At 58.3% G+C, this 23260-nt stretch overlaps 1 protein-coding gene across 2 annotated transcripts in view; it reads right to left on the bottom strand.

Moving 5' to 3' along the window:
* Nucleotides 1–23260, bottom strand: part of SYT7 (synaptotagmin 7) — a 60774-nt gene that overhangs the window by 23676 nt on the left and 13838 nt on the right. The window contains exons 2-5 of one of the 2 annotated variants that reach the window (XM_049644986.1): nucleotides 11824–11927; nucleotides 7386–7465; nucleotides 3232–3363; nucleotides 2091–2315 (exon numbers count right to left, since the gene is read on the bottom strand). In XM_049644986.1, coding sequence (XP_049500943.1) covers nucleotides 2091–2315; nucleotides 3232–3363; nucleotides 7386–7465; nucleotides 11824–11927 — 541 coding nt within the window. The remainder of the gene's footprint in view (nucleotides 1–2090; nucleotides 2316–3231; nucleotides 3364–7385; nucleotides 7466–11823; nucleotides 11928–23260) is intronic. The other variant, XM_049644976.1, reaches the window with a different exon arrangement.

Genomic DNA, 23260 nt, shown 5'->3' with positions numbered 1-23260 from the left:
CTATAGCCTGGGGGCCGCATCCGGTCCACCACCTGTCTTTGTAAATAAAGTTTTACTGGAACGCGTTGTCATTAATTCACATCCTGTCTATGGCTGTGACAGGCTTGAGTAGTCCTAAAAGGCACTATGTGACTTGCAAAGCCTAAGTATTTCCTATCTGGCCCTTTACAGAGAAAGCTTGCCGACTCCTGGTCTAGGACCACAGGGCAGCTGTGTCCCCTTGGGGGAGGCGGGGGGGGGGGGCTGCCTGAGGGAGGGGCCCCAGGGCCTTGGAACCACTTTCACCACTGCAGCCAGACCTCAGCTTTGCTCATCCCGAGCCTACCCTGGGAACCAAAGCACAATAGTTAGGCTGCCCCTGTGGGCTGAGAGAGAGAACGAGAGAGAAAGGGAAAGAAAGAGAGAAAGAGAGAAAGAGAGAGAGAGAGAGAGAGAGAGAGGCAAAACATAGCTTTGGCTGGGGTCCTGGAGAGGGCAGCAGTCTTGCCTGGCTCAGGTCTGGAGTGGGGGCCACCACCAGGGACAGGCCCAGGCCTGGCCGGCCAGGTAGGCCCGCAGCTCCCTGGGGTCAGGCTGAGGCAGGGGAGGACGATCCTCGGACGGCCTCCTCCTCCTCCTTGCTGGCCTCATTTTGATTTCCTATCACATCCAAAATTAGTCCAATTTACAACCTCTCAGTCACAGGAAACTAAACTTGGTGCCTCCAGGCCCGGAGCCAGCGGATGGCACGAAGGCTTCAGCCGGCCTGGAGTCTGTGGCCGGAGCAGGCTGGGGAGGGCGGGGCGCTGGGCCTGGATCTCTGAGTGGGGGGGGAGGGGTGTGGGGCCTCCCTCGGAGACCTTCCCGAGGCTCCACGTCAGGGCAGAAATCCACCTGTGTCCCCTCAGGCCGACAAGCAAATATGGTCTCAACATGGGGGCCATCAGTGGTCCCAAAGGCGGGAATCACAGGCCTGCTGAAGAGAACCAGGAGGAGCCTGATTGGAGGGAACAGGACAGCCCACAGCTACGGAAGGGTCAGGGCTGCTGGTCTTCTAAGTGAGAGGCCGCTCCCTTTAGCTGGGAAGGAGGCAATTGTAACAGCCAAAAAGGGAACCTGAGTCCCAGTGGATGAGAAGGGTCACAGTTCAAAGGATTTAGAGCCTGAAAGGGCTCAGCTCTGGGGAAATGGAAGGTTCTACAAGCCCAGATGAGAATAAGGCTGCCCCATGGTGGAGGAGGAGAGACCACCCTCTGCTGAGAACGGGGGGGGGGGGGGGCAGCCCTATGTCCATGGCCCACGAGAGGCACTGTCTCGCTCGGCAAGCTCAGAGAGCTCTTCAAAAGGAAACGGCCCTCTGTCCGACGTCCAGACCGCCCTCGTCAGAAAAGAAGCTCACTGGGGCTCAGCAACCCAACCGCCAGGAACACACAACCCAACCGCTGACAGTGGGACGGCTCGCTGCCCAAGACTGGGACAGCCAGTGGGGATGGCCGAGGTGAGGATGAACCGATAGCGACAGCCCCGCTGCTCGTGGTGGCCTCGCAGGACGGATGGTGTCATGGTGCAAGCAAGAGTGGGGCAAGCCGATGGAGGCGCCGGACGGTCAAAAATGGAATGGCTCAGCCGCTGGGTCTAGAGCCATCTGCTGGTTGCAAGAGGGAAGGCGCGGTGGCAGATGAGCGGCATACACAGGCTGAGAGTGGGCCAGCTCCCCGGGGGATGGGATGGTCCGATGGCTGAGCAACCGCGGTGGCCCGCAGAGGGATGAACTGACGGCTGAGATGGGGCGGCCGGTCAAAGAGGATGGGATGACCCCAGGATTGAAATGAAGCTGCCGTGGGGGCAGGAAATGGAATGACTTGGTCACTGGCAAGGAAAGAGACCGATGAGGGCGGCAGCAGCCGGAGGCCGAGATGCGACACCGTGTGGCTGTTAGTTGCGCCCGATGGCAAGGATGACGGGAGTCTCATGAAGGGATGGAATGAGCCAGGGGCCGAGGACGGCACCTCTGGGGGCAGCAGCGGGCGTGCCAGGGGGTCCCGCTGTCCACCCTGGACGGGGGGCAGGCCCGAGCTCACGGCTCCGGCGGCCATGGGGCCATCACTCACTTGGACAAGTTGAGCTTCCCTGCGGCCAGGTGGCTCTGCACCGTCCGCCAGCGGCCTCTCCCCGCCTTGCCGCCGCTGCCCGGCTCGCTGGGGGCGGCCCCGCCGCTTCTCAAGGCGTCCTCTCCGGGTGGCGGCGCCGGTGCCGGCTTCTCCCCCAGCCGGCCTTCCCGCTCCACCGCCAGCCCCGCCACAGCGGCCACTTTGGCGCCCGACAGGAGGGTGCCACTGGAGGCACGCAGGAGGCAGCCGGGCCAGAGGGGCACCGGGGGTGGCGGTGGGGGAGAGAGGGCAGGCCACACGTGGGGGTGGGGGGGGGTGGGGTGGAAGAGGAAGAAAAACAACGACAGATAAAAGGAAGAGAGAGACAGCGAGAGAGGAGGAGAGAGAGACAGACGGACAAGAGACAGACAGAGAGAGAGAGAGAGACATCAGCACTGCAAATGGGTTAACAGCAGAGCCTGCAGAGAGGAGAGAGGGGACCGGGCGGGTGGGGGGTCGGAGAACAACGCACCACGACAACGGAGGGGGGGCCCCTCCCCACCGCCTGGGGCAGGGGCGGCGGGGGTGGGGGGAGGGCAGCCACCTCCAAGTCTATCCCACAGGACAACGAAGGGTTAACGACGGAGGAAGAGCGGGCTGTCCAGGCCAGGAGGCCCCAAGGCAGGGAGAAAGAGAAAGCTGTGTTAGTCAGAGTTCATCACCACCACCACCACCGTCATCACCGCCACCGCCACCACGACCACGACCACGACCACCGACCACCGACCACCGACCACCGACCACCGACCACCGAGCAGCCAGGGCAGCAGCACACAGCGGGGAGGAGAAAGCGAGCCACACCGAGAGGGAGGGACCGAACGGGCAACCCCATCCTGACTGCACAGAGGGGTGGGGTGGGGGGCCCCGGGGGGGGCTGCGGGGGGGCTCTCCTGCGTGGCTGGCCCTGGGGGAGGGGACGGGAGAGGGGCAGGCGGGCGAGGGGAGGCAGGAGGGGTTGCTCGTCTCCATGGTCAGCCTGCCCATGGGTGCGTGGGTGGGGAAGTCCGGGGAGAGGAGCAGGAGGGGCGGTGAGGGCCGGGAGGGGGAGGAGGGCGTGCGCGGATACTCGGTACATATGATCAAACCAGGTAAAGTCACTCACTTGAGGGACAGTCGTGGGTCGCCATAAGGGGCGTAGGGTGAAATGTTTAGAATAAACTCCTTGGGAGGATAGGAGCTCCATTTCTGCTGCACTGTGCTCTCATTGTTATTCCAAAAGTCTCTGTCTAGATCGCTGGAGGGGCAGAGAGAGAGGGGAGAAAACAGGGAGATACAAGAAGAAACAAGAGCTGCAAGTCCTGCGGGGGCAGAGGGGGGACCGGGGCCCCGGGGGCCGGGCGCACACAGAGCGGAGGGGGCCAGGGTCTGCTCCTGCGGGAGGAAGAGAGGCGGCCGGCACACACACGCACGCGCCCGCACACGCGCACACACTCGAGGGCCGGGAGAAGCCGCGCGGAAAGGAGGCGAGCTGCAGGCAGGCACCACTGGAGCCTCGCACCCGAGAAGCTGGTGGGAGAGAGAAAGATGTTGAGAGAGGAGGGGAGGAGAGCGGGCGGGGGACAGGCCTGGGGTGGGATGGCGAGGGCAGCGGGAGAAGGAGAGGGTACCGGTTTCTGGCTGGAAAGAGCGGAAAGGTAGATCAGACCCTGCCGCCAACTGGCTGGGTGGCCCCCCTCCCTGCCCCCCGCCTGGCCTCGGCCTCCCTGCCTGCCAAACCCAGAAGGCTGGCTGTAACCGCTGGGCTGTCAGCTCTCCCAGGGGAGACCTGAGGTTCTCCCCTCTTCCATCCACCTCCACTGAGCCACTCCTGGGGCAGGCCGGGCGCCCGGCCCCGTCTTTCTCCTCCTCCCATTGGCCTGAGGTCCCCCAGCCTCCTCTGCTCTCTCCCGTCCTAGGACACGGCCTTTCCGTGACATTGGTGGGGTCTCGGTGGAGCTGCACTTTGCACTCACTGCAGACGTGGTGGTTGGGTCGCCCCCTCCGCCCCCAGAAACGAGAAGCACCTCCAGGCCCCTGACCTTGCTGAGGGTGTGACCAAAGTCACCAGGAGCCCTTCAGGTCCAATGTTTTGGGGCCCGTGGTGGCGGGGAGCCTGCCCTTCTCTGTGGGGGCTGATGGGCATGCTCGACCTCGGGCCCTTGACACGTACCTGACCTGCCAGCCACGGCAGCCTCTCCCTGTGCCCCTGTCCCTTTCCAAGGTCGAGTCTGGAAGGGACCCTCGGCCCCAGTCTTCCCACCCCCTCCTGCTCTGAGACAAGTCATACCAACGAAGCAGATATGCTGGAAGCACAGAGAATGTGGGGACTTCCGTTGGGGGCGGGCTGCAGAAACCTCAGCCGTCAGAAGGCACAGCCTGGAGATCCCAGGAGCCAAGGACAAGGGGCTCCATCAGCTTGTCTGTCAGGCTCCTGGGGCCCCGAGGAGCAGGCCTGGGAGCACAGGGAGAGGAAAGGCAGAAGAAACAGGCCAGAGGAACATTCCAGAAGGGAGCCATGCCTGAGACCTCAGAAGTGCATCTAGGGGAAGGGGCCCCAGGGAGGGCTGTGGGGCATGGGCCCGGCTTGTGTTGGGGCTGTGCCATTGCTCAAGTCCAAGGCAAGGGCCCTGCTGGGAGTGGGGGAGGGCACTGCGGGGGAGGCACACCCCCTGGAGATGGAGCAAACTTGTTCTTGGGGGGCCTGCTTCTCCCCCCCCCCCCCAACCGCTGGAGCTTCACCTTGACCTTGACCTTGGTTCTCAGCCTTAGACTTGGGAACAAAGGAGAGAAGCTGAGCTGCCACCACAGGCCCAGAGGAGATGGTGGTCCCCGCCCAAGGGGGGTGTGGACAGCACATGTCTGTCCAGAGTGCACCCTGGAAATGTCTCACAAGGACCGCCTACACGGGGTTCAAAGCCAAAGTCCTGAGCCAGTTTGTGAGTAGGGCAGTGGAAGCTAGGGTGGGAGAGGCAGGACAGACCTCAGCACTGGGAGGCCCCTCCCTGGGGAAGATCCCTCAGCAGAAGACCCTTTCCCTGCCAGAGACATCCTTTGGTCCCCCTCCTCCAGCATAACAGAGATGGAACAGTTGGAAGGCCTCCCTCCCCCTGCCCCCTCCAGATCTCCAAAATCGAGGGCCATCCAATCCTAGGTCCTGGAGAGAAAGAGCCACCAGGGTCATCACTGCAAGGCTGGTCTCCCACCCTCTGTTCCAAGGAGCTTCAGGGTCCCTCATGTTGTCTGTTGCGATACTGGAAAAGAGGATCTTTAATTTTAAAAGTTTGGGAAACACAGGTTCCTCTACTGCAGGACTTCTCAGAGCCTTTAATGTGTCAATGAATACCAGTATCTCCAAGAGGGAGATACAGTGTGCAGTGTTTCCCAAACTTAGTTGGTCATGGAACCCATGAAACCTCAATGATTCATAGAGTGACTATTAATCATTGACGGAGTGCTTTGAGGAACACAGTTTGGGAAGCACTGCTGAAGAATGCAACTTCCTGGGATCCTTGACAAAAGATCCCTTCGGAAGAGGTCCTAAGCCCAGGAGGAGATCGTGCAGTGGGTGAGCCTTACTTCCTGCCACTGTACTGGCTTTGGGCCCTGGCAAGAGGTAAAGGCGTAGGAACCTAAGGGCATATAGACATGAACCGGTGGTGGTTCTGAGGCAGAGGCTGTGACAGCTCAGCAGGGTGGGAGGGGGCAGGGGCTGCAGGGCTACAGAGAAGTGGGGGACCCACTGCTGCCCCCGCTTGGTCTTAGAGCACTCATGGATGCTGTCCCAGCCTGCGGAGCCTGCTGCCTGCCCTCCTCCTTGCTGGGCATCCCGTCTCCTCTCACAGGCCCTTTCCACGACTATCCAGAACACATACAACCCCAGGTTACGGTCACCTGGCAGAGACAGACCCCCTGGCCCAGCTGCAAACTGGGTTAGGGGCCTGGTCTGGAGGCGGCGGAGGTGCTGGGCTGGCCCCACGTGGTCCCTCTCTGCCTTCGGGAAGCCTGGGGCCTGGGCTCTGCCACAGCCCTTGAGACCTGCCAGCTCTTGGCTTTGAAGACTGGAGAGTGCGCAACCAGACCCAGCTTCAAAGGCTCCCCGAGGCCTCCTCCCGAGCCTCCTCCCACCCCCAACCTCGGCAGACCCACCCCGCCACTTGCCCACCTCCCCCGCCCCCCCAACCGCCACAGACACACACCCACCGGAAGCTTCTGTGAAGGCCCCAAACAGGGTCAGAGCTAGAGATGCAAACAGAGGAGGAACAGGGAGGGAGCCCTCAGGAGCAGGGGAGAGGGAGAAGGGAGTGGGAAGAGAAGAAGGGAGAAGGATGGACAGGAAGGGGGACAGACTAGGCAGTGGGAAGGGGGCAGGAGAGAAGGTGTGGGGCAGGGCTGGTGGGGGCTCTGAGTTAAAGGGAGGCAGGGTGGGGCGGCTCTCCTTCAGGCCAAGCCCCTTGCTGGCAGGCTCGGCCCTCGCCAGGCTAGAATGGAGGGGCACCCAGCCCTCCCTCAGCCTGACAGCCCCCCCCCCCCCCCCAAGTGAAGGCCTGCGTTCAGCAGAGAAGGCTCTCGAGAGAACCCTCCCGCTCCGAGCCTCTGGCCAGGTGGGGAGGTTGGCGGGGGGCTTCCCTTTTTGTATCCCAGCAACCGTGGCCAAGGCGGTCCGGGGAAGGCAAGCCTGCCTACTTGAAGAGGGATCTCAGAGCGGGAAGTCTGGGTGCTTCAGAGGCAGCAAGACAGGCCTTGGGGGCCAGGAGTGACAGAGAAGGGAAGAGTCCCCACTGCTCCGCTTCCCCAAGTGGCCCGGCACTGAGGTCTGCCCACCTTCCAAGTCACCCTCAGGGTACTGCTGAGGTCTTCAATGAGAGCCTGAGCACCCCAGGAGAGGGGATCCCAGCCCAGGGGCTGCTGCGGGAGGAGCTCGGATATGCAGGGGAGCTAGGAGGGGGGTGGGGATGGTGTGTGATGTGGAGGAACCAGCAACCAGGGTTGAGGGAAGAGGCAGACAGTGCTGGGAGTGAGAGCAGCCGGAAGATGGGGCTGGGGTCCTTGGAACGCTGCGAGGGTCTGAGGGACACAGGCAGAAAGGGTGGAGCCCTGGGGCCACCCTGAGGTGCTGGAAGTGTGTGGGGGCCGGCGGGGGGGGGGGCAGGGAAAGAGAATGGCCCCAAGGCGTGAGGGGGAAACTGAATGCATGTGGCCAGCTCTGGGGAGGGGGGAGGCTCCTCCCACTTGGGCTGCCTGGGTGCTCCCACCCCAAACTCGAAGCCTGGCACCTACTTGATGGCCTTCTTCTCACTGCGCCCACGCCCTGAGTCTGGCGTGCCCACGGTCTCCAAGGAGTTCTTGTAGCGTTTGCCCTGTGGAGACAGCACCAGGGTCACTCCTGGGAGACAGGACTGCACCCTCCCTGCCTTCCCAGAACGGGCCTGGGGAGGGGAGTGGGCTGGGCCCGGCCTTGGCAACAAGATCTGAGGCCAAGGTGTGAAGGCGTCACCACGGTACCTGCTCCCCGGTTGGTAACTCCTTGGCCCCATAAGGCTCTAGGACCGACTCCGCTCCTTGACTGGCACCCCATCCCTGACCCCCAGGGATGGGGCCCCTCCTGTCTGCCTGTCTCCTGGGGCTCTGGCCCGGCTCCCAGAAACACATCTCCCTCTGCCACGGACAGACGGCTCTCAGGCGCCTGGCCACGTCACCGCTCCCAGATGGTGGGGGTGGCATCCTGCAGGGCAAGGTTGGCAGTGGCCAGTGACGTGAACGGCGGGGGCGGGGAGAGGGCCTCGTGCCCAGTCGTGCCCAGGACAGTGCCCAGCACTGTCTGGGGGCTCCCTGGGGTCCTCCTGCCTCAGGCAGTAAGGCAGAGTGGGGCTGGAGCTCTCTCCTTTATAGGAAGGCAGCTTTGGGAAGAAAGGCTGCCCCCCAGCTCTGAGGCTGGGGCAGCCGACCAGCACCCCAGAGTTCCTCACGCCTGCCTGAGCAGAGGTGGGGGGTGGGGAGGGCATGGCCTGCCGTCCAGGCGCTCTGGGTCCCCTGGCTCCAGGAAGGGCCATGGCTGAGCTGGGGACTGGGCCTGCTGCCGGGAAGGTGAGTGCCATTCACCTTCTCGGTTTGGGTTTCTAAATTTAGCTCATGCAGCGTCCAGCACCATTAACATTCCTGACTGTCACCAAGCGTCCTCACGTGCACCAATGGGCCATGGGCCTGGGGCGGGCCCAGGGCTGATGCGGGCAGTGGGGTGGCAGCACACACACACACACACACACACACACACACACACACACACTGACACGTGCACACACGTTTCCCCAACATCCCACATGTGCACCGACACCACAGCCACAACACTCGATGACTCCGCCCGCCCTAAAGCAAAATGAAAGCCGCACCACGGTGCTCCCCGTGCTCCCCCGACACTCCTGCCAGCCGCAGCCCCTGCCAGGGCACGGGAGCCACCCATTTGGGGAGCTGGGCAGAGGTAGCAGAACCCCCCAGAATGGTGTGGGGAAGGGGGTGGGTCCTCATTCCATCTCCAGCGCCCCCAGGTCTCAGGGGCGACTGGGTCCTGGTCCCAGCAATGCCACACCTTCCCCACGTCACCCCGGTTGAAGCTCCTTGCCCTCTCTGACCTCCTTTTCCTCCTTTCTGAAAAGGTGTGCTGTCTCCAGATGAGCCCCGGGTCCCTCATCCTTCCAGGTTCTCATCGCAGAAATTACTACTTCTCTCCTGGCTTTACTTTAGCTCCCACCCCGGGGGAACACAGCCCAAAATGGCAGGGACTGTTTGGTCTCTAGTACTCGGTATCGAAGCTGGTACCCAGCAGTTCTCAAAAAAAATGATCACATGGGAGCGCCCCCCCCCACCCCTGCAGTGCCCCACCTGCCCTGGGGACTCAGCCCCAGCTGTTGCCTCTGAGCCAAAACTTTAAGAGTTAAAAAAACCAGAGGTATTGGATCCTCTGAGTCTACAAAAGCTGCCCTCTCTCAGCTCCAGCTCTGCTCTGTCCCATCATTACCCAGAAGTTCAAATCCCGAACAATGCCCAGTCTGGACTGGGAAGATCAGGGCCTGGGGTTGTTCCATGCTGGCCAAGGGCCCTTCTCTGGGCAGGACACAGGGAAGAGCCCCATCCCCAGCATTCCCCCACACTTCAGGCAGTGTGGCCCAGGGAGGACCCTCCAACCCCACCCCTCACTCCCTCTCCTGTCTCTCCCTGGCCTTGGCTGGAGAACCTGCCTCAGTCAGCACCTGCTTCTAAGGCCGGTCAGCTGCCCCTCCCCCAGGCCAGGCCTGGCTGGGGTGGGCTGTCCCCAGTTCATCCAGGGCCTGCCCCTCTTTGTCCCACAGCTCAGAGAACTTTCCCCTCTGGCTGCAATGATCACTCTGCAGCAGGAGCCGTGGGACTATGGGGGACAGGAACGTGGGCAGGACTTGACTTGGGGGGCAGGGGGATGTTAATGGGGCAACGATAGGAAACCCAGGCAGCGTCCAGGAGACACTGGGTGGCTCCAGAGGAACCCAATACCATCAGCCTGCTTCTCAGGGAGGGGGTTGGCCAGGCTGATCTGGAAAAAGCCAGCTGGAGATTAAGGAAGTTATTAATGTTTGGAAATGGGATCTGGGCTGTCAGGGTATCACATCACTGCTGCTGGGGGGACAGGCGGGCAAGGAGAGCCCAGTAACTGTGCAGGGAGCGTTTTAAAGCCCCTTCCATAAAGCACAGAGACAGTCCAGGCAGAAAGCCCCCAGGTCCCTCTGATGTGGGGGGCTGTGGGAGGGGTTGTGGCAGGGTTGGGGGCTGGGCAGCTCAGGGGAGAAAGTCAAAAGGGACAGACAGACTGTGGCTTGGACCCCTGGAGAAGTTCCTGGCTGGAGGCTGGGAGGAGGGGCTGGGGCTGTAAGATGCCTGAGGGGCTTCCCGCACTAACAGCCCCCCATCTGCTACAAAAAGCTGTCATCTTCGGATGCTGGTCCCCAGGTGAGTGGGGTGGGGGTGAGGCTCTTACCACAGCGCGCACACACACACACACACACACACACACACACACTGCAGCACTTACCACAAGAGGCCGGGACAGTGGGGACGAAGCAAGCTTCAGCTCACTCCGGTGGGGATCTGATGAGAAGCACATCCCATCATGCAGAGGTGAACACACACATACACACACACACACTGCACCAATACCCTCAAAGTCGATGCACTCAGCACAAAGCCCCCCACTCAAGGTCACCCGCAGGGTCTGCTCATACACTTTCCTCTGTCTTCAAACACATACAGACAGATGGACAGCCCGACAGGCCGACAGGCCGACAGGCCCCGCAACAAGACGCACAGGGCTGCAGTGTGTGCGTGCTCAGCCACTCCCACGGCCTCTGAGGACACTCGCATACGTAGGCACGTGGCCAAGCCCCCTCCTCCACCTCCCCAGATGCAGACACGGGAGATCCAGGGACAATGCAGGCAGCCAGCCTGTCTCCACATACCTGCGCTCCCACACCCAGAGTGGGCCCAGGTTACGCATATGCTCATACTTGGGGCACAAGGGGGCCTTCTCCATGGCTCCTCCCCAGAGGAAGGAGCCACCTGAAGCTGAATATCCCAGGATGGAGAGCCGTGTGCCCAGTTCCTGATTGTGCCTTTCCTGAAGGAGACCTGCTGGGTTATGGGCCTCTCGGGTCCTTCCCAGAGGTATCTGCCCCCTTTCCTTCCATAGGATTGGGGCTTGAAGCCCCTACCTACACAGTGCCCACGGCCACAGCCCTCCTCGCCTCGTCCTTAAGGCCCCTCTGTGACCAGGCAGTGACACCTGGCCCCCACTCCCACCGTGCACAATCTAGGAAATGGAGGTACCTGCCAGGGACCCTTCCTCACCTAAGCCTAGGAAAGTCCCCACATCTGGGACACCTCCGGGTCCACCTTTAGGAGTGCACCATCGCACCCCCCCCCCCCAAAGTCCCCACTGCACTTCTGGGTTGGGACAGCAGGACTGGGGTAGGGGAGGAGGAGGGGAAGCGGGGTGGTGGTGAGGGGGGCGTCTAGCCTTGCAGCCACTTCTGGGGAACTGGTGGCTGCAGGCGGGTAGACGGCTCAGCCCGGCTCCCCCTCCCGGGGCCTTCGGGTGATGAATGTCCCTCCTGATGGTCTCGTTACTTATTGATGGCCTAATCCTGCTCGTTAATTCCCCAGCCCTCGTTAAAAATGAAAAGAAGCCGTTTGTGCTTGTACAAACCCCAAGAACCAGGATGGATGTGCGGGAGCTGGGGGTGGGGCGGGGCGGGAAGCGCCTCCTCATTGGCCAGGAGACAGGGCTCGGCCACGCCCAGCCCTGGGGAGGTGGGGCAGTGGGCGGCAGGGAGTGGGGCGGGAGGCGCTGGGGTTGGAGGGGGCCTAGATTCTCCGTCTGCGCGGAAGCGTAAGGTTCTTTATGCCGCAGGTGGGCCGTGTGTGCGTGTAGTTGCGAGCGTGTGGAATGCCTGAGACCCACGTCTGTCCACAAACGTGTCCCTAGGTGTGTGGTTCTGGGTGTACACCCAGACAGATGGGGCCGACATCCAGGCAAACGCAGTGCGTGCATGCGTGTGAAATTCTGCGGAAACGTGGCTGACGACGTGGGCAAGTGGATCATCTGCGCGCGCCCTTGGGCGGGTTCACGAGCCAGTAGTTGTGGGGGGTGGGGTGCAGGGCCAGGCCCCAACCCCCGGGCCCTCAAGAGCCTCACCAGTTTGCGCTGACACCAGTGGCAGAGGCCGCAGAGGACGACAGTGACGCTAAGGCTGACGGTGATGATGGCAGAGACCAGCAGGACATCGCGGGTGGGCGCCCCTGGGGAGGACACACACAGGTCAGACCCTCATTGGCCAGGGCCAGCCACCCTCCCTTGGCTCAGAGCCCCCCAGAACAATCACCCGGTCCTTCCATTTGTCCCCCCACTGGGAGTTCTGAGTCTCAAGTTTTATTCCCAGCGAGACCTTGCTGGCTGACCTTAGGAAGTTCCTTCTTTTCTCTGTGCCTCAGTTTCCTCATCTGTAAAATGGGGGAATTGTGCAGGTTGACGTTCCTCCCAGGCCCTCCCTGCATGGGCTCTGCTGAGTCCAGAGGATCCACACCATCCCCCAAACTTGACATCTCAAAGGGAGAGGCCAAGTGTGCCCCCCAGCCCAGCCAGGCCTCAGTGGACACTTCCAACCCCCCTAAAAAAGCCACTGCCTCTGCACAACCTTCCTGCCCAGCACTCTTCCATCCCCTCCAACACTGAGCCACAATGCCAGCCGACTTTGCCCAAAGGACAATGACTAGTTCCTACAGTCTCTCTCAGGCCACGTGCCCCACGGGCACTAACAGACCCTCAGAAGTATCTGGCCCAAACTCAACAGCGACATGTGTAGTCAAAGAGGGAATTTCTGGAATTCTCAGACCAGCCCTCACTCCCTTTAGCTCAGCTTTCCTTGGGCTGGAAGCCCACCCAAGTGGCCTCTGTACACCCTGACCAAGCCTCAGCCTCAGGTCCTACCCTGTAGGCTCCAGTCCCACCTAAGACAGGCTCCTGTCTTAAATGCTCACAGGGGCCACCCGGCAGCTTCCATTCCAAGAGCTCAGGGGTCTCATACTTCAGGAGTGGCAACGGTGATACACCTGCCCTGGGAGGAAGATCCCAGGTTTCTGTGCAAATCCCACCACTCGCTAGCTGTGGCTTTGGACGAGTCGCATAACCACTGAGTATTCTCCTGTGGAAATGTGGATTAAACCTCCTCCCTGCCTTCTCCCAGGTGGTTGCAAACACGAGCCCAAACCAAATGCAAGGAAAGCAAAATTTCACCAGAAATTCTCATGTGGGGGAGTGAGTCGAAAGAGAGCAGCATAGATCACACGTGCACTGTAAATATGTGTGCACTAGGATGCGTCCTAAAGACAAGTAGACACTGTTTATTTACAGAGGAGCCTGCGTGGGCTTTTCGGTGCCAGCGATGGTGGTAATTAAGAGTTGACGGTATCTGTCTGGTCCTGCTTCCTGCGGTTTTAACTTCTGGGCTCCCAGTCTCTCTTGCTTGGCTGTGGGGCCTCGTGGAGAAGGGCCCAGCGGTTCCCCCGGCTCTCAGGGCCCTCGGGGCTCCCTCCTGCCACCACTCTAGTGCTGTAGGCAGCCAGTTTAGCACTTGGTCTCCCTAGAATCCTGCTTGGGTCCTGCCTCTCCCTTCTCAACTTCCTGAGCCTCCGAGCTGTGGGAAAAGGCCACCTTGATCTGGTCCCCACCTGTCCACCTGCCAGGCCAACTAAGCTTCCTCCTGTCCGGGGGTCCACAGGCTCGGCCCCCAGGAAGTCCCTGCACCCAGTTCACTGTCAACCTCAGGGCACACAGTACCCAGGAGCTCTGACCTGGACAACCAGCAGGCACCAAGGAGCTGGTCCTGCCCTTCCCAGCCCGGGGTGGAGGAACACAGCTCTGCCAGACTGGAGGGGTCACATCTGCCAAAGTTCTCAGGCCAAATGGCAGGCCTCCGTCTTTAACCTCCAGGCTTCTGAGGGAAGGGGGGCAAGACAAGTGGGGACAGTGGTAGCCATAGTAACCATAGGTCTTGCCACCGAAGTCCCAGGAAAGGGGCCTGCACTTTCCCCAGCTCCATAGGAACTTCCCCTGCCCTGCTGGAAGGGTCTGGGAAAGCAGGTGACCTTATACCTTCCTCTGCTGAACCTGCTTTTATTTTTATTGAAAAAAAATGTTTTTAACGTTTATTCATCTTTGAGAGACAGAGAGAGACAGAGCATGAGTGGGGAAGGGGCAGAGAGAGGGAGACCCAAAGCAGGCTCCAGGCTCCGAGCTGTCAGCACAGAGCCCGACGCGGGGCTCGAACTCACAAACTGCGAGATCATGACCTGAGCCGGAGTCGGACGCTCAACTGACTGAGCCACCCAGGTGCCCCTGAACTCGCTTTTAAATAAAATAAATTCCATTCTTGGACTGAGCTTTCTTCAGCCACTATCCATTAAGAATCTATCATGAGGGGCGGGGCGCCTGGGTGGCTCAATCAGTTGAGCATCAGACTCTTGGTTTTGGCTCAGGTCATGATCTCACAGATCATGAGTTCCAGCCCTGAATCGGGCTCTGTGCTGACAGTGCAGAGCCTGCTTGGGTTTCTCCCTCTCTCTCTCTCTCTCTCTCTGCCCTTCCCCACCCCTCTCAAAATAAATAAACTTAAAAAAAAAAAAAAGAATTCAGCTAATTATTTCTTAGCATGTCAGGTGCCCCAGAACCAGTGAGTGGCAGAACAGACAGCCTGGGGCTCCAGACTCCAAAGTACCCAAGAAAAGACCCAAGTGTGAGTGAAGCTTCTGCCTCTTAATAGCTGAGCGGCCTTGGACAAGGGTCTTAAGCACTCAGTGTCTTCAAGTAAAGATAAAATGGTGCCCACCCGTGGGGTTATTGTTAGCACTCAACAGATAGGTATTATTATTAAGGTTGATGGTGTTTGTTTTCTCTCCGGTGTAAACAGAGGGCTCTGGGAGCACAAATGAGGAAGTGACCGCTGGACTAGGGAGCTGTCCGGGGAGGCTTCCGCGAGAAGGGGTATTTGGTGTGGTCTGGCGGATGGCTGTGAGGTGAGGTAGGATATTCCAGGCATAGGAGGCAGCAAGAGCCAAGGGGAGAAGGGATAAAGAGGAGTCGAGCACGTTGTATGAGGAACTGGACTAGGTCAGTGGGGCCTGATGGGGAAGGGGCTTGTCTGTCAGGCTGAGGAGCCTGCTGTGTTTCGCAGGCCATGGGAGCCATGGAAGGTTTTTGAGCAGGATCAGAGGGGGTGTTAGCAAGCTCTTGCTCTGGCAGCTGTGGTGCTGTGGTAGGAGGCCCGTTCCAGCTGGGTTCCTCTGCTCTAACACGCTCTTCATGCACCCCGCCCCCCCTCCATACATCTTGGCCATGGGGCGATTCTCAAAGGCGCCTACCTCCTCTCTCTGCCAAAAAAGGGCTGTCTCAAAACTGTTTCTCAACCCCTGCTGTAGGAAGAGGGCCCCTGAGGACAAAGCCTATCAATCCCAGAAGCCAGAGGGCACACACTTGGAACAGTCCCCAGAGACCCAGGGAGGGCCCATCTTAAACAATTAGCATTCTGGGGGCATGCAGAATGAGCACTGGGCTTGGAGTCTAGGAAAACGAGCCTGAGGCCGTTCTGGCCACTAACCAGATGTGGCCATGAGCAAGGCGATCAACCTCTCGGATGTCAATGCCTTCATCTGTGAAAGAGCTGCCCCTTCCTCTGATGACGAGCCAGGTGTCCTAGGTGCTCCCCGCGGGGTAACAGCTCAGCCCTTCAAACAACTTTAGTAAACATTACGGTTGTCCCCATTTTGCAGATGGGGAAACTGAGACACAAGAGGGTCAAGAACCTTGTCCGAGGTCATTCTGATAGCAGGTCGGGGACCCAGGATTCAAACCCAGGCAGCCCAGTTCAAAGGCTACTCTCTTTGCTTTGGGTGCCCCTTGGAACTCTTAGGGTTCTCAGGAATTTCTCAGGGTTCCTTAGGGTTCTCTGGGGCTACGGAGGCGGATGCTGAGCCGATGAGGCCATGGTCTCTCAAGCTCTCTTCAACAAGGCAGCACCATCTCCCTGGTTCACATCTTGGGTTTTTGTAGAAAGTTCCATTTGAAGAAAGAGATGGGTTGCTAAGGAAAAGCCGACCCCCCTAGATCGGGGAGCCTAGGATCCTCGACAGCACAGGGTGGATGCTGTCATCTTACAGGCAACGAGTCTGACCCCTCCCCCGCCCAGGCCCCCAGCTTCCCCCAGAGAGCCCTCGGAGTCAGGGTGGAACAAATGCATGTCACTGCAAATTGCATTGATGCTGTGACCGAAAGTGACATGGTGTCCTCAGCCAGCAAGTGACATTGCCATCAAGGGGTGCTGGCGTGGGTTCTTGCCTGCCAGCCGGAGCGAACCCAATCCCACAGCATGGAGCCACTCTGTTGGGGGCTGGAAGGGGCCTCTGTGGAGTCTGGCCCCCCGCAATGCGCAAACCCTCTGGGCAGCCCTGTGGGTGACAGGAAGGAGGCAGGCCCTCCACCAACAGGCATCATTAGGGAGGGTTGCTGTGTCTCGTGCTGAGCAGAATCTGTCTCCCCAGAACTCCCCCCACCAGGCCCCCCTCGCTCCCCAGCTTGCCCTCCGGAGCTGCTGGGAACCAGCCGGCTCCCTCTGCCACATGACAGGCCTCCAAATCCTTGCCGACAGCTCTCATGTCCCCTTCCGGTCTTCTCCAGGCAAAGCCGCTCTGGCCCTTCTAACCCTTCCTCCGATGACATACATGGTTTCAAGTCCCCTTAGCGTCAGCATATTAACATTTGGGGAAAGAAAATATTGCAGCCCTCGTCAGCCTTTGACAGGGCCGGGTTCCACAACCTACCCTTGGACAGAGGAGACATCCTGGGTCCTGGGGCTGAGACACAGACAAGGGCAGACAGATGACATCAGGAGGCCCGGGCGGCAGGGTGAGCCAGGCTTCCCGGGTCCGATCCCCGAGGTGTCTTGGGAGTGAGGTGTAAGCTCAGGTTTGTTGCTGCCTCTCTGCCCAGGCCTGTGGCAGGCACGTCAGCTGACTAGAGCTCAGAACTAAAGATAATCCGGCGGGGTCCTGTGGATGGGGCCTGTGTTCCTGGCCATGCCACCAGCCAAGGAGCTCTCAGGGTAAAGCCTGTGTGCTCGAGAAGGCAGCCCGCCTCTGAGCATGGACGAGACGCTCATGCACGGTCTTCCCTCTAGAATGTCAGCTCCTTGAGGGTAGGGCTTGCTCTCTGTTCGCTACTGTCTTCCCAGAACCAAGGAGGGAGCCGGGCCTACAGGTGCTTGGCAAATGCTTGTTCAAAGAATGGGTGAGTAAGAACCTCAGGCCTCTAAGAATAATAATTACAGAGGTTACCATTTATTAAGCACCCACTCTGTCCCGGACTACAGGGTCCACAAAGGCAAGGGCTGTATCTGCTCTGCTCATTCCGGATATTCTGTGACAGGCTAACATATGGGAAGTACTCAGTAAATATTGTTAAATGTTCAGTGCTTGCATGGTATCCCGCTTGTCACCCACACAAGATGGGAAGGAAGAGATGGGAGAGACTGCAGGACAGAGTTTGAGCCTCTCTCTTTTACACACACACACACACACACACACACACACACACCAGGACTTCCTTCATTCTTCCTCCATGCCACCTTTGCCTGACAGTTCCTGCTTTTTCTATACCCAGATGAAAAGCACCTCTTCCAGGAAGCCTTCCATAATATCCCCAGTGGGAATTAATTTCTCCTGCCTCTGAGCTCCCATCATCCTGCGCCTGCGCCCTTCTTTTCGGGTGCAGTGATTAAGCACCAGCGCTCTGGAGCCAGACTCTCTGGGTTCAACTCCTGGCTCTTATTCTTCCGCGACGTGTGACCTAAACTTTGCGTGCCTTTGTGTCCCCATCTGTAAATGGGGGCTAATAACAGTACGGGCCTCATAGGACAATTGTGAGGTTTAAAGGAATTAGCACATATGATGCGCTTAGCACAGTGCCGGACACAAAATAAGTAGGCAATAAATGCTAGCTATTACCATAGCATTACCACGTCGGCCCTGTATTAGAGACGTCTGGGCCACGGAGCTGGTGCTCAACGAGTGTTGAATAAAATACTGAACTAGATACACATCTAGTTTTTCCCCACAGGACAGCAGAGGCCAGGGGTCACGTCTTACTCAATTCTGGGCACCCCAATCCCTGCCCCAGGGCTCGACCACGACCAAGAGCATCAGTGAATCCCTATGGCAGGAAGGGGGACGGCCGAGGCCAGTGGGGGTGGGGGTGGGGCAACAGCTGGGAGCCAGGCTGGGTTTCAGGTATGAACTGCAGACCTGAGCCCGTCTCTTGCCAGAGCTCTGCCCCCACTCCCAACTCCTTCTCATCTCCTCAGTAAGCCATAATTTATGGATGAACAGAATCAAACAGGACTGCTGGCTGCTGGGATGCCCTGGGGAGCTGCCGGAGAGGGAATGGACTTCTGAGGGCACGCTCCCCAGCTGCCCGGGGGGTGGGGAGAACAGGAGGGGACCCAGAGGGGGAGGAGGTACACACCCACACAGGTCACAGACATGGACACCCACAGCTCGTACACACACATGCACACGCCTCAGAGACACTCTTGACACAGACAGCTGTGCAGCCCACACCTCACACATGTGCATGCAGGTGCGCGCGTGTGCACACACACAGAAGCCACAGAGGCTCACCCCTTGCACAGATACCCGTGCTCATTCACACCCGTGCAAAAATACACACCTGTGCACGGATACCCATGTACACACAAATACACACACATGCACTAGCTATGAGACTCACCCCTTGCATGGACACCTGTGCTCACGCTCACACACACCAATGGCCTGGCCACAAGCAGATGTCCAGCCCACTCTGCCATCATGTGGCCTAGGTGTTCACGCACTTCCTCTGGCCTGCGATTCTCTCCCCTGCCCATTATTCGTCTACTCAAATTCCGTCTGTCCTTTTGTTTTAAAAAAATTTTTTTTAATGTTTATTTTTGAGAGAGAGAGAGAGAGAGAGACAGAGCGTGAGCAGGGGAGGGGCAGAGAGAGGGAGAGACACAGAATCCGAAGCAGGCTCCAGGCTCCAAGCTGTCAGCACAGAGCCCGACACAGGGCTCCAGTTCATGGACCATGAGATCGTGACCTGAGCTGAAGTCGGAGGCTTCACTGACCGAGCCATCCCCCCGCGTCTGTCCTGAGGCAGAGCAGCAGGACAGGGAATAGACCTGGAGGCAGATGACCTGGATTCAAGTCACACCTTTGCCCCTGAGCTCAGAGCCATTTTTGGGACCTCAGGTAAAGCCCATTTTGGGACCTCAGAGGTTCACCTTCAAGCGATGAGAACAGTACCTGCCTTCTCATGCTGGGGTCCTGTCGACATAAAATAACAGCTCACGTGAATTGGGCATGCACCTTTTGTGGCAGACAGCAAGCTTACACATGCCATCCCACGTCATCTCCACAACCTGGTACCATTGTTGGCCCCATGTCACAGAGGAAGAAACAGGTATGGAGAACTAAGGCAATGTGAGCCTGCTCTTTACCGCAGCTGCAGAGACTGCCCTCTGAGCGCAAGGGTGTGACAGCCTCCCACAAGGGGCTACGGCGTGACCTAGCCACACCTAACTTTTCTGCTTCCTTCAAGAAGGCTAACCTCTTTCACTCTTGAGGCTTTGTGGCACGAGCTCTTTGCTCTGCCTAGAATACCTTCCTTCCATCTTCTACCATTAATATCCCTAGACCAAGATGGTCTTCGTTCCCTCCCACATGCCTTTCTGCCTCCCCTATAACTATGACAATTCATCACTGTGGGTTAATAATTAGCACTTGGTCTCCACCCCACCCCCACCCCCAACTGGGAACACCTGAAGGGCTGAGACCCCCCCACCCCCACCCCTACCACTCATCTCTGTAGCCTGAGGTTCGGTACCTGGGAGAGGCTGGGTAAGTAAGTGACAAACAAATGCATGAAGTTATTCAAGGCCCCAGGTAAGCCAGCCTCTTCCGGGAAGCCCTTCCTTATGGCCAGGGATTCACAGCAGTCTCGTCATTTTCCAAGCTTGAATTAACTGATCTTCTGTCCAATGCTCTTTCCTTGGGGGTTGGAGCCAATGGGGTAAGATCGTGTCTCCCCATCGCTTGGGGTCTCCCACAGCCCTCAGCCCAGGATATGACACAGGGAAGCTGCTGGACATGCTGAAATCTGTGCACACAGACTCTTTCCCCCACACTTTGCTTGCTCTTGCATTCTCGGCTGGTGACACGCACACTCTCCATATCCAGGCCTTCCGGCATTGTCCCCACACCCTCCCAACCTAGACTGCTTCCCTCTTTGGGGATCCCCAGATCCCAGGCCCTTGCTCTCCTGACCAAATACCTTTCATCACAGCACCGATGTGTGCTCAACACTGAATCATGTTTACAGTCTTTAGCACCCCTCTGGAGGTAAATACTCTCATGCTCGCCTCACAAAGAGAGAAACTGAGGCTCAGAAGGGTTAAATACTTGCCCAAGGGCACAGAGCAGCAGAGAGGTAAAGCCAGGGATGCACCTAGAGTCTGTAAACCTCAAACCCTACAGCTCGTTCTCTCTCTTGTTCCACCCGAGGGGAGCTGAGCCTTGAATCTAGTCACTCTGAGGACAGAGCCAAGAGAAGAAAGAAATTGAGTGAACACAAAATAAAAAAGTGGTCAGGGAGAGGAATTTCCCCCCAGAGTTTTACCAAAGAGAGCCCTGCCTGAGTTACTCCTCCTGGAGCTTCAGAGACTCACTTCACACACACCCTTCCCGGGGACCCTTTTTCCCTCCATTGGCCCAGCCCGCAGCCTTAGTAAAGCACCCTCATTAGAGAGAGGTTCAGTCCCCCTAAACGTCCCCAAACAGTCTGGGGGGTGGGCCCCTGGGGTTAGACACAGGTGGGCAGGAAACAGAGAAGGGTGGGGTAGCCCAGGACGTGCCCAGCCGGGTCTCTGATACTGCCTAGGGCGCAACCACTATTCCAGAGATAAAGCCGAGTGATGTTGGGGGTGGTTGGGGCTACATCTGCCAGCGCCTTCCTATCCTAATCCTGCCTCCTCCCACCTGATTCTGCACTACTTCCGACACATCATGCCCCGGCGCCTCCCTCCTATCCTTTGGTGGCTGCGTGATGACGTTAGAGGTGGAAAGCAGTGAAAACTGGAGTCACAGGTTTTCAAAGGAAGCACCCTTCCACGTGCCTACTGAGCAGATAGAGATGGGGGAAGGTGGGGGGGGGGCATTTACAAGTGCAGAGCCTGCCATCCCTAGGGACATTTGGGCACGGGAAGGGGGGACATTTTCAGTACCTTTCCCACCTTCCTTTCCTCCTCCCGACCCAGCACACACACACACACACACACACACACACACACAGTCAGAAGAAGGCAGAGTTGGGCAGAAAGCAACAGAAAACCAGTGAGCAAAATTCTGAACCTTAAACTGCCAGGCTCCGGGCTGCCTGTCATGCCAAATTTTCTGCCCTCTCTCTACTCTAAAGCTCCCCCTCCAGGCTACCCACCTTGGGAAAAAGAAAACAAGATGGGTAGGTAAAAGGAAGAAAGAAAAAGGAGGAGAAAGAGAGTCTGGCATTCATTTCCCAGGAAAGCTGGTCCTCCACCCTACCCCCATGCCCTCCGGACAGTCTCCCTGAGTGTCCTTCAGAAATCCAAGGAGACGCCCACAACCCCTCAGGCTTCACCTGGGGCCAGAGCAAGGCTGGTGAAAGAGGAGGCCCAAGGGGAATTGTTTTGGAAAGTTACAAGTAGCTGAAAATAGGGGCTTAGCACGAGCAAGCCTCCTCAACCTTGACTGTAATAAAAACAGATAATGCGTGAGTGAGCTAGGGAGAGAGCGCTGGCAGGGGCCGCAGAGGCCGGCTGGATGCAGACGGTTTAGAATTCAGAGGAGATGCCAAGTGAGTAAACAGCGAATGAAGGATTGTCCGGATGGGCCAGGAGCCATTCCAGCAAGAAATTGGACGGGGACATGTCAGGATCCACAAGCACTTTGACTCCTCATCAAGGGAGCAGGGCCTGGTGAGCTACAAAGGCCTCATCCATGCATTCTCTATGCCTTCTCTACCTTGGTTCTCTCTTCCAGCAGAGAACATGGCTTTGGTAATAATGTCTCCCATTTCTTCAGTGCAGAAGAGTTTACAAAGTGCTCCAGAGTTTACCTAGGGGGTCACATCTCTTGCCATATTTAGTGGTGATGGGGTATCCTCTGCCTGGTGACCCCTCCCCTCAGTCACCCCCACCTCCCACAATTCCTGGCTTATGGAAGCCTGGTGTATCTGGCTTCAGTCTTCAGCCTCAAAAGATGGGGAGGGGGAGAAAGACCATCTGCAGACTCCAGAGAGCTGCTGAGTCTGGAAGTCATCAGGGTCAAAGCCATTCAGGATGAACATGACCAGGTGCCAGCTCTGAGTTAGCCTAGAATCAGTCACCCTCCCCACCCACCCTGATCCCAAAGCCGAAGAGCCACCTGGGCAGCCGTGAAAATGATCATGTCCATCAGTGTAGCAGAAGCCCAACAAAGGAGGAGCTCAGGTGGAGGGCTTCTCCACCAGGAGTGTGGAGCAGGGGCAGGATCAGGGACGTGTGATGATTAAGTGCAGGCCCTGACCACTAGTTACTCTTATGAATAATGCATTGTTGTGCCTTGGCCTAAGTCAGCATCTTATTGTTATTAATAATACACGGCTGCAAAGAAGCTGAGGTTGGAATGGTGCGCTCTATTTTATTTGAGGATCTCAGAGCACTTAAGAGTTCCTCTCGCTGATGACTCAACTCCAGCTCCCCAAGTCTCAGCCTTCCTTACAGGCCAGGGCACCTGTCCTGCCCTGACACCCTTCCACCTGATGCTGGGAGCCATGAAAACCTCAGGGGCTAGGAATCTTCCATCCTGGGATTCAGATTCTTGATTGGGGTTTTGGTGGGGGAAAGGGCACACTTAATAGTTGCCAGCTCAAGGGTTCTTAAGGATAGAACCGAATGTGAAGCTGCTCCCGGGGATGTTTAGGAAGGAGGGAGAGATCTAGTGGAAATCCAGGTGGGGAGAAATGGTTGGAGAGAGACCATTGGGGCTCTGAATCCAGTTCTGCCACCCACTGTGTCGCTGTGGGTGTGTGGCCTTAGGCAACTAACTCAACTCTCTGGTCCTAAGTCTTCTCGTTAGAACATAGGGTGACTGAGATTCCCTCTGGGAGGTGCCATTCTGCCATATTCTGGGCTATCATTTGCACCACAAATATTAGGAAGGAGCCACGGAGTGCGCCGCCCTGGGATCTGTCCACGGTGCTGAAGCAGGGGCGGGTCGCAGCACTCCTGTCCTTGGTGCTGAAACCCGTTTCTGTCCTTTGAATGCTCCCTCCTCCAGGCTGCCCTTTGCATTGCCCCTAACGAGCAGTATCCAAAGAACCGGAGCTGTTTCCAGGACTGCAGCATAGTGATTCCACTTTCCTCTGCCAATCGCTCCCGATCAGCCATGAGCTGAAGCCACGGAAGCGACCAGGCGACTTCAAGAGCTCCCTTTCCCCAGTGAGGTCCTCAGATACTGAGAACCCAGTTAGCAGT

This window comes from Panthera uncia, chromosome D1 (genome assembly GCF_023721935.1).
Source record: "Panthera uncia isolate 11264 chromosome D1, Puncia_PCG_1.0, whole genome shotgun sequence".
In the NCBI taxonomy this organism is placed as follows: Eukaryota; Metazoa; Chordata; class Mammalia; order Carnivora; family Felidae; genus Panthera; species Panthera uncia.
This window is presented reverse-complemented; position numbering and strand designations above follow the sequence as displayed.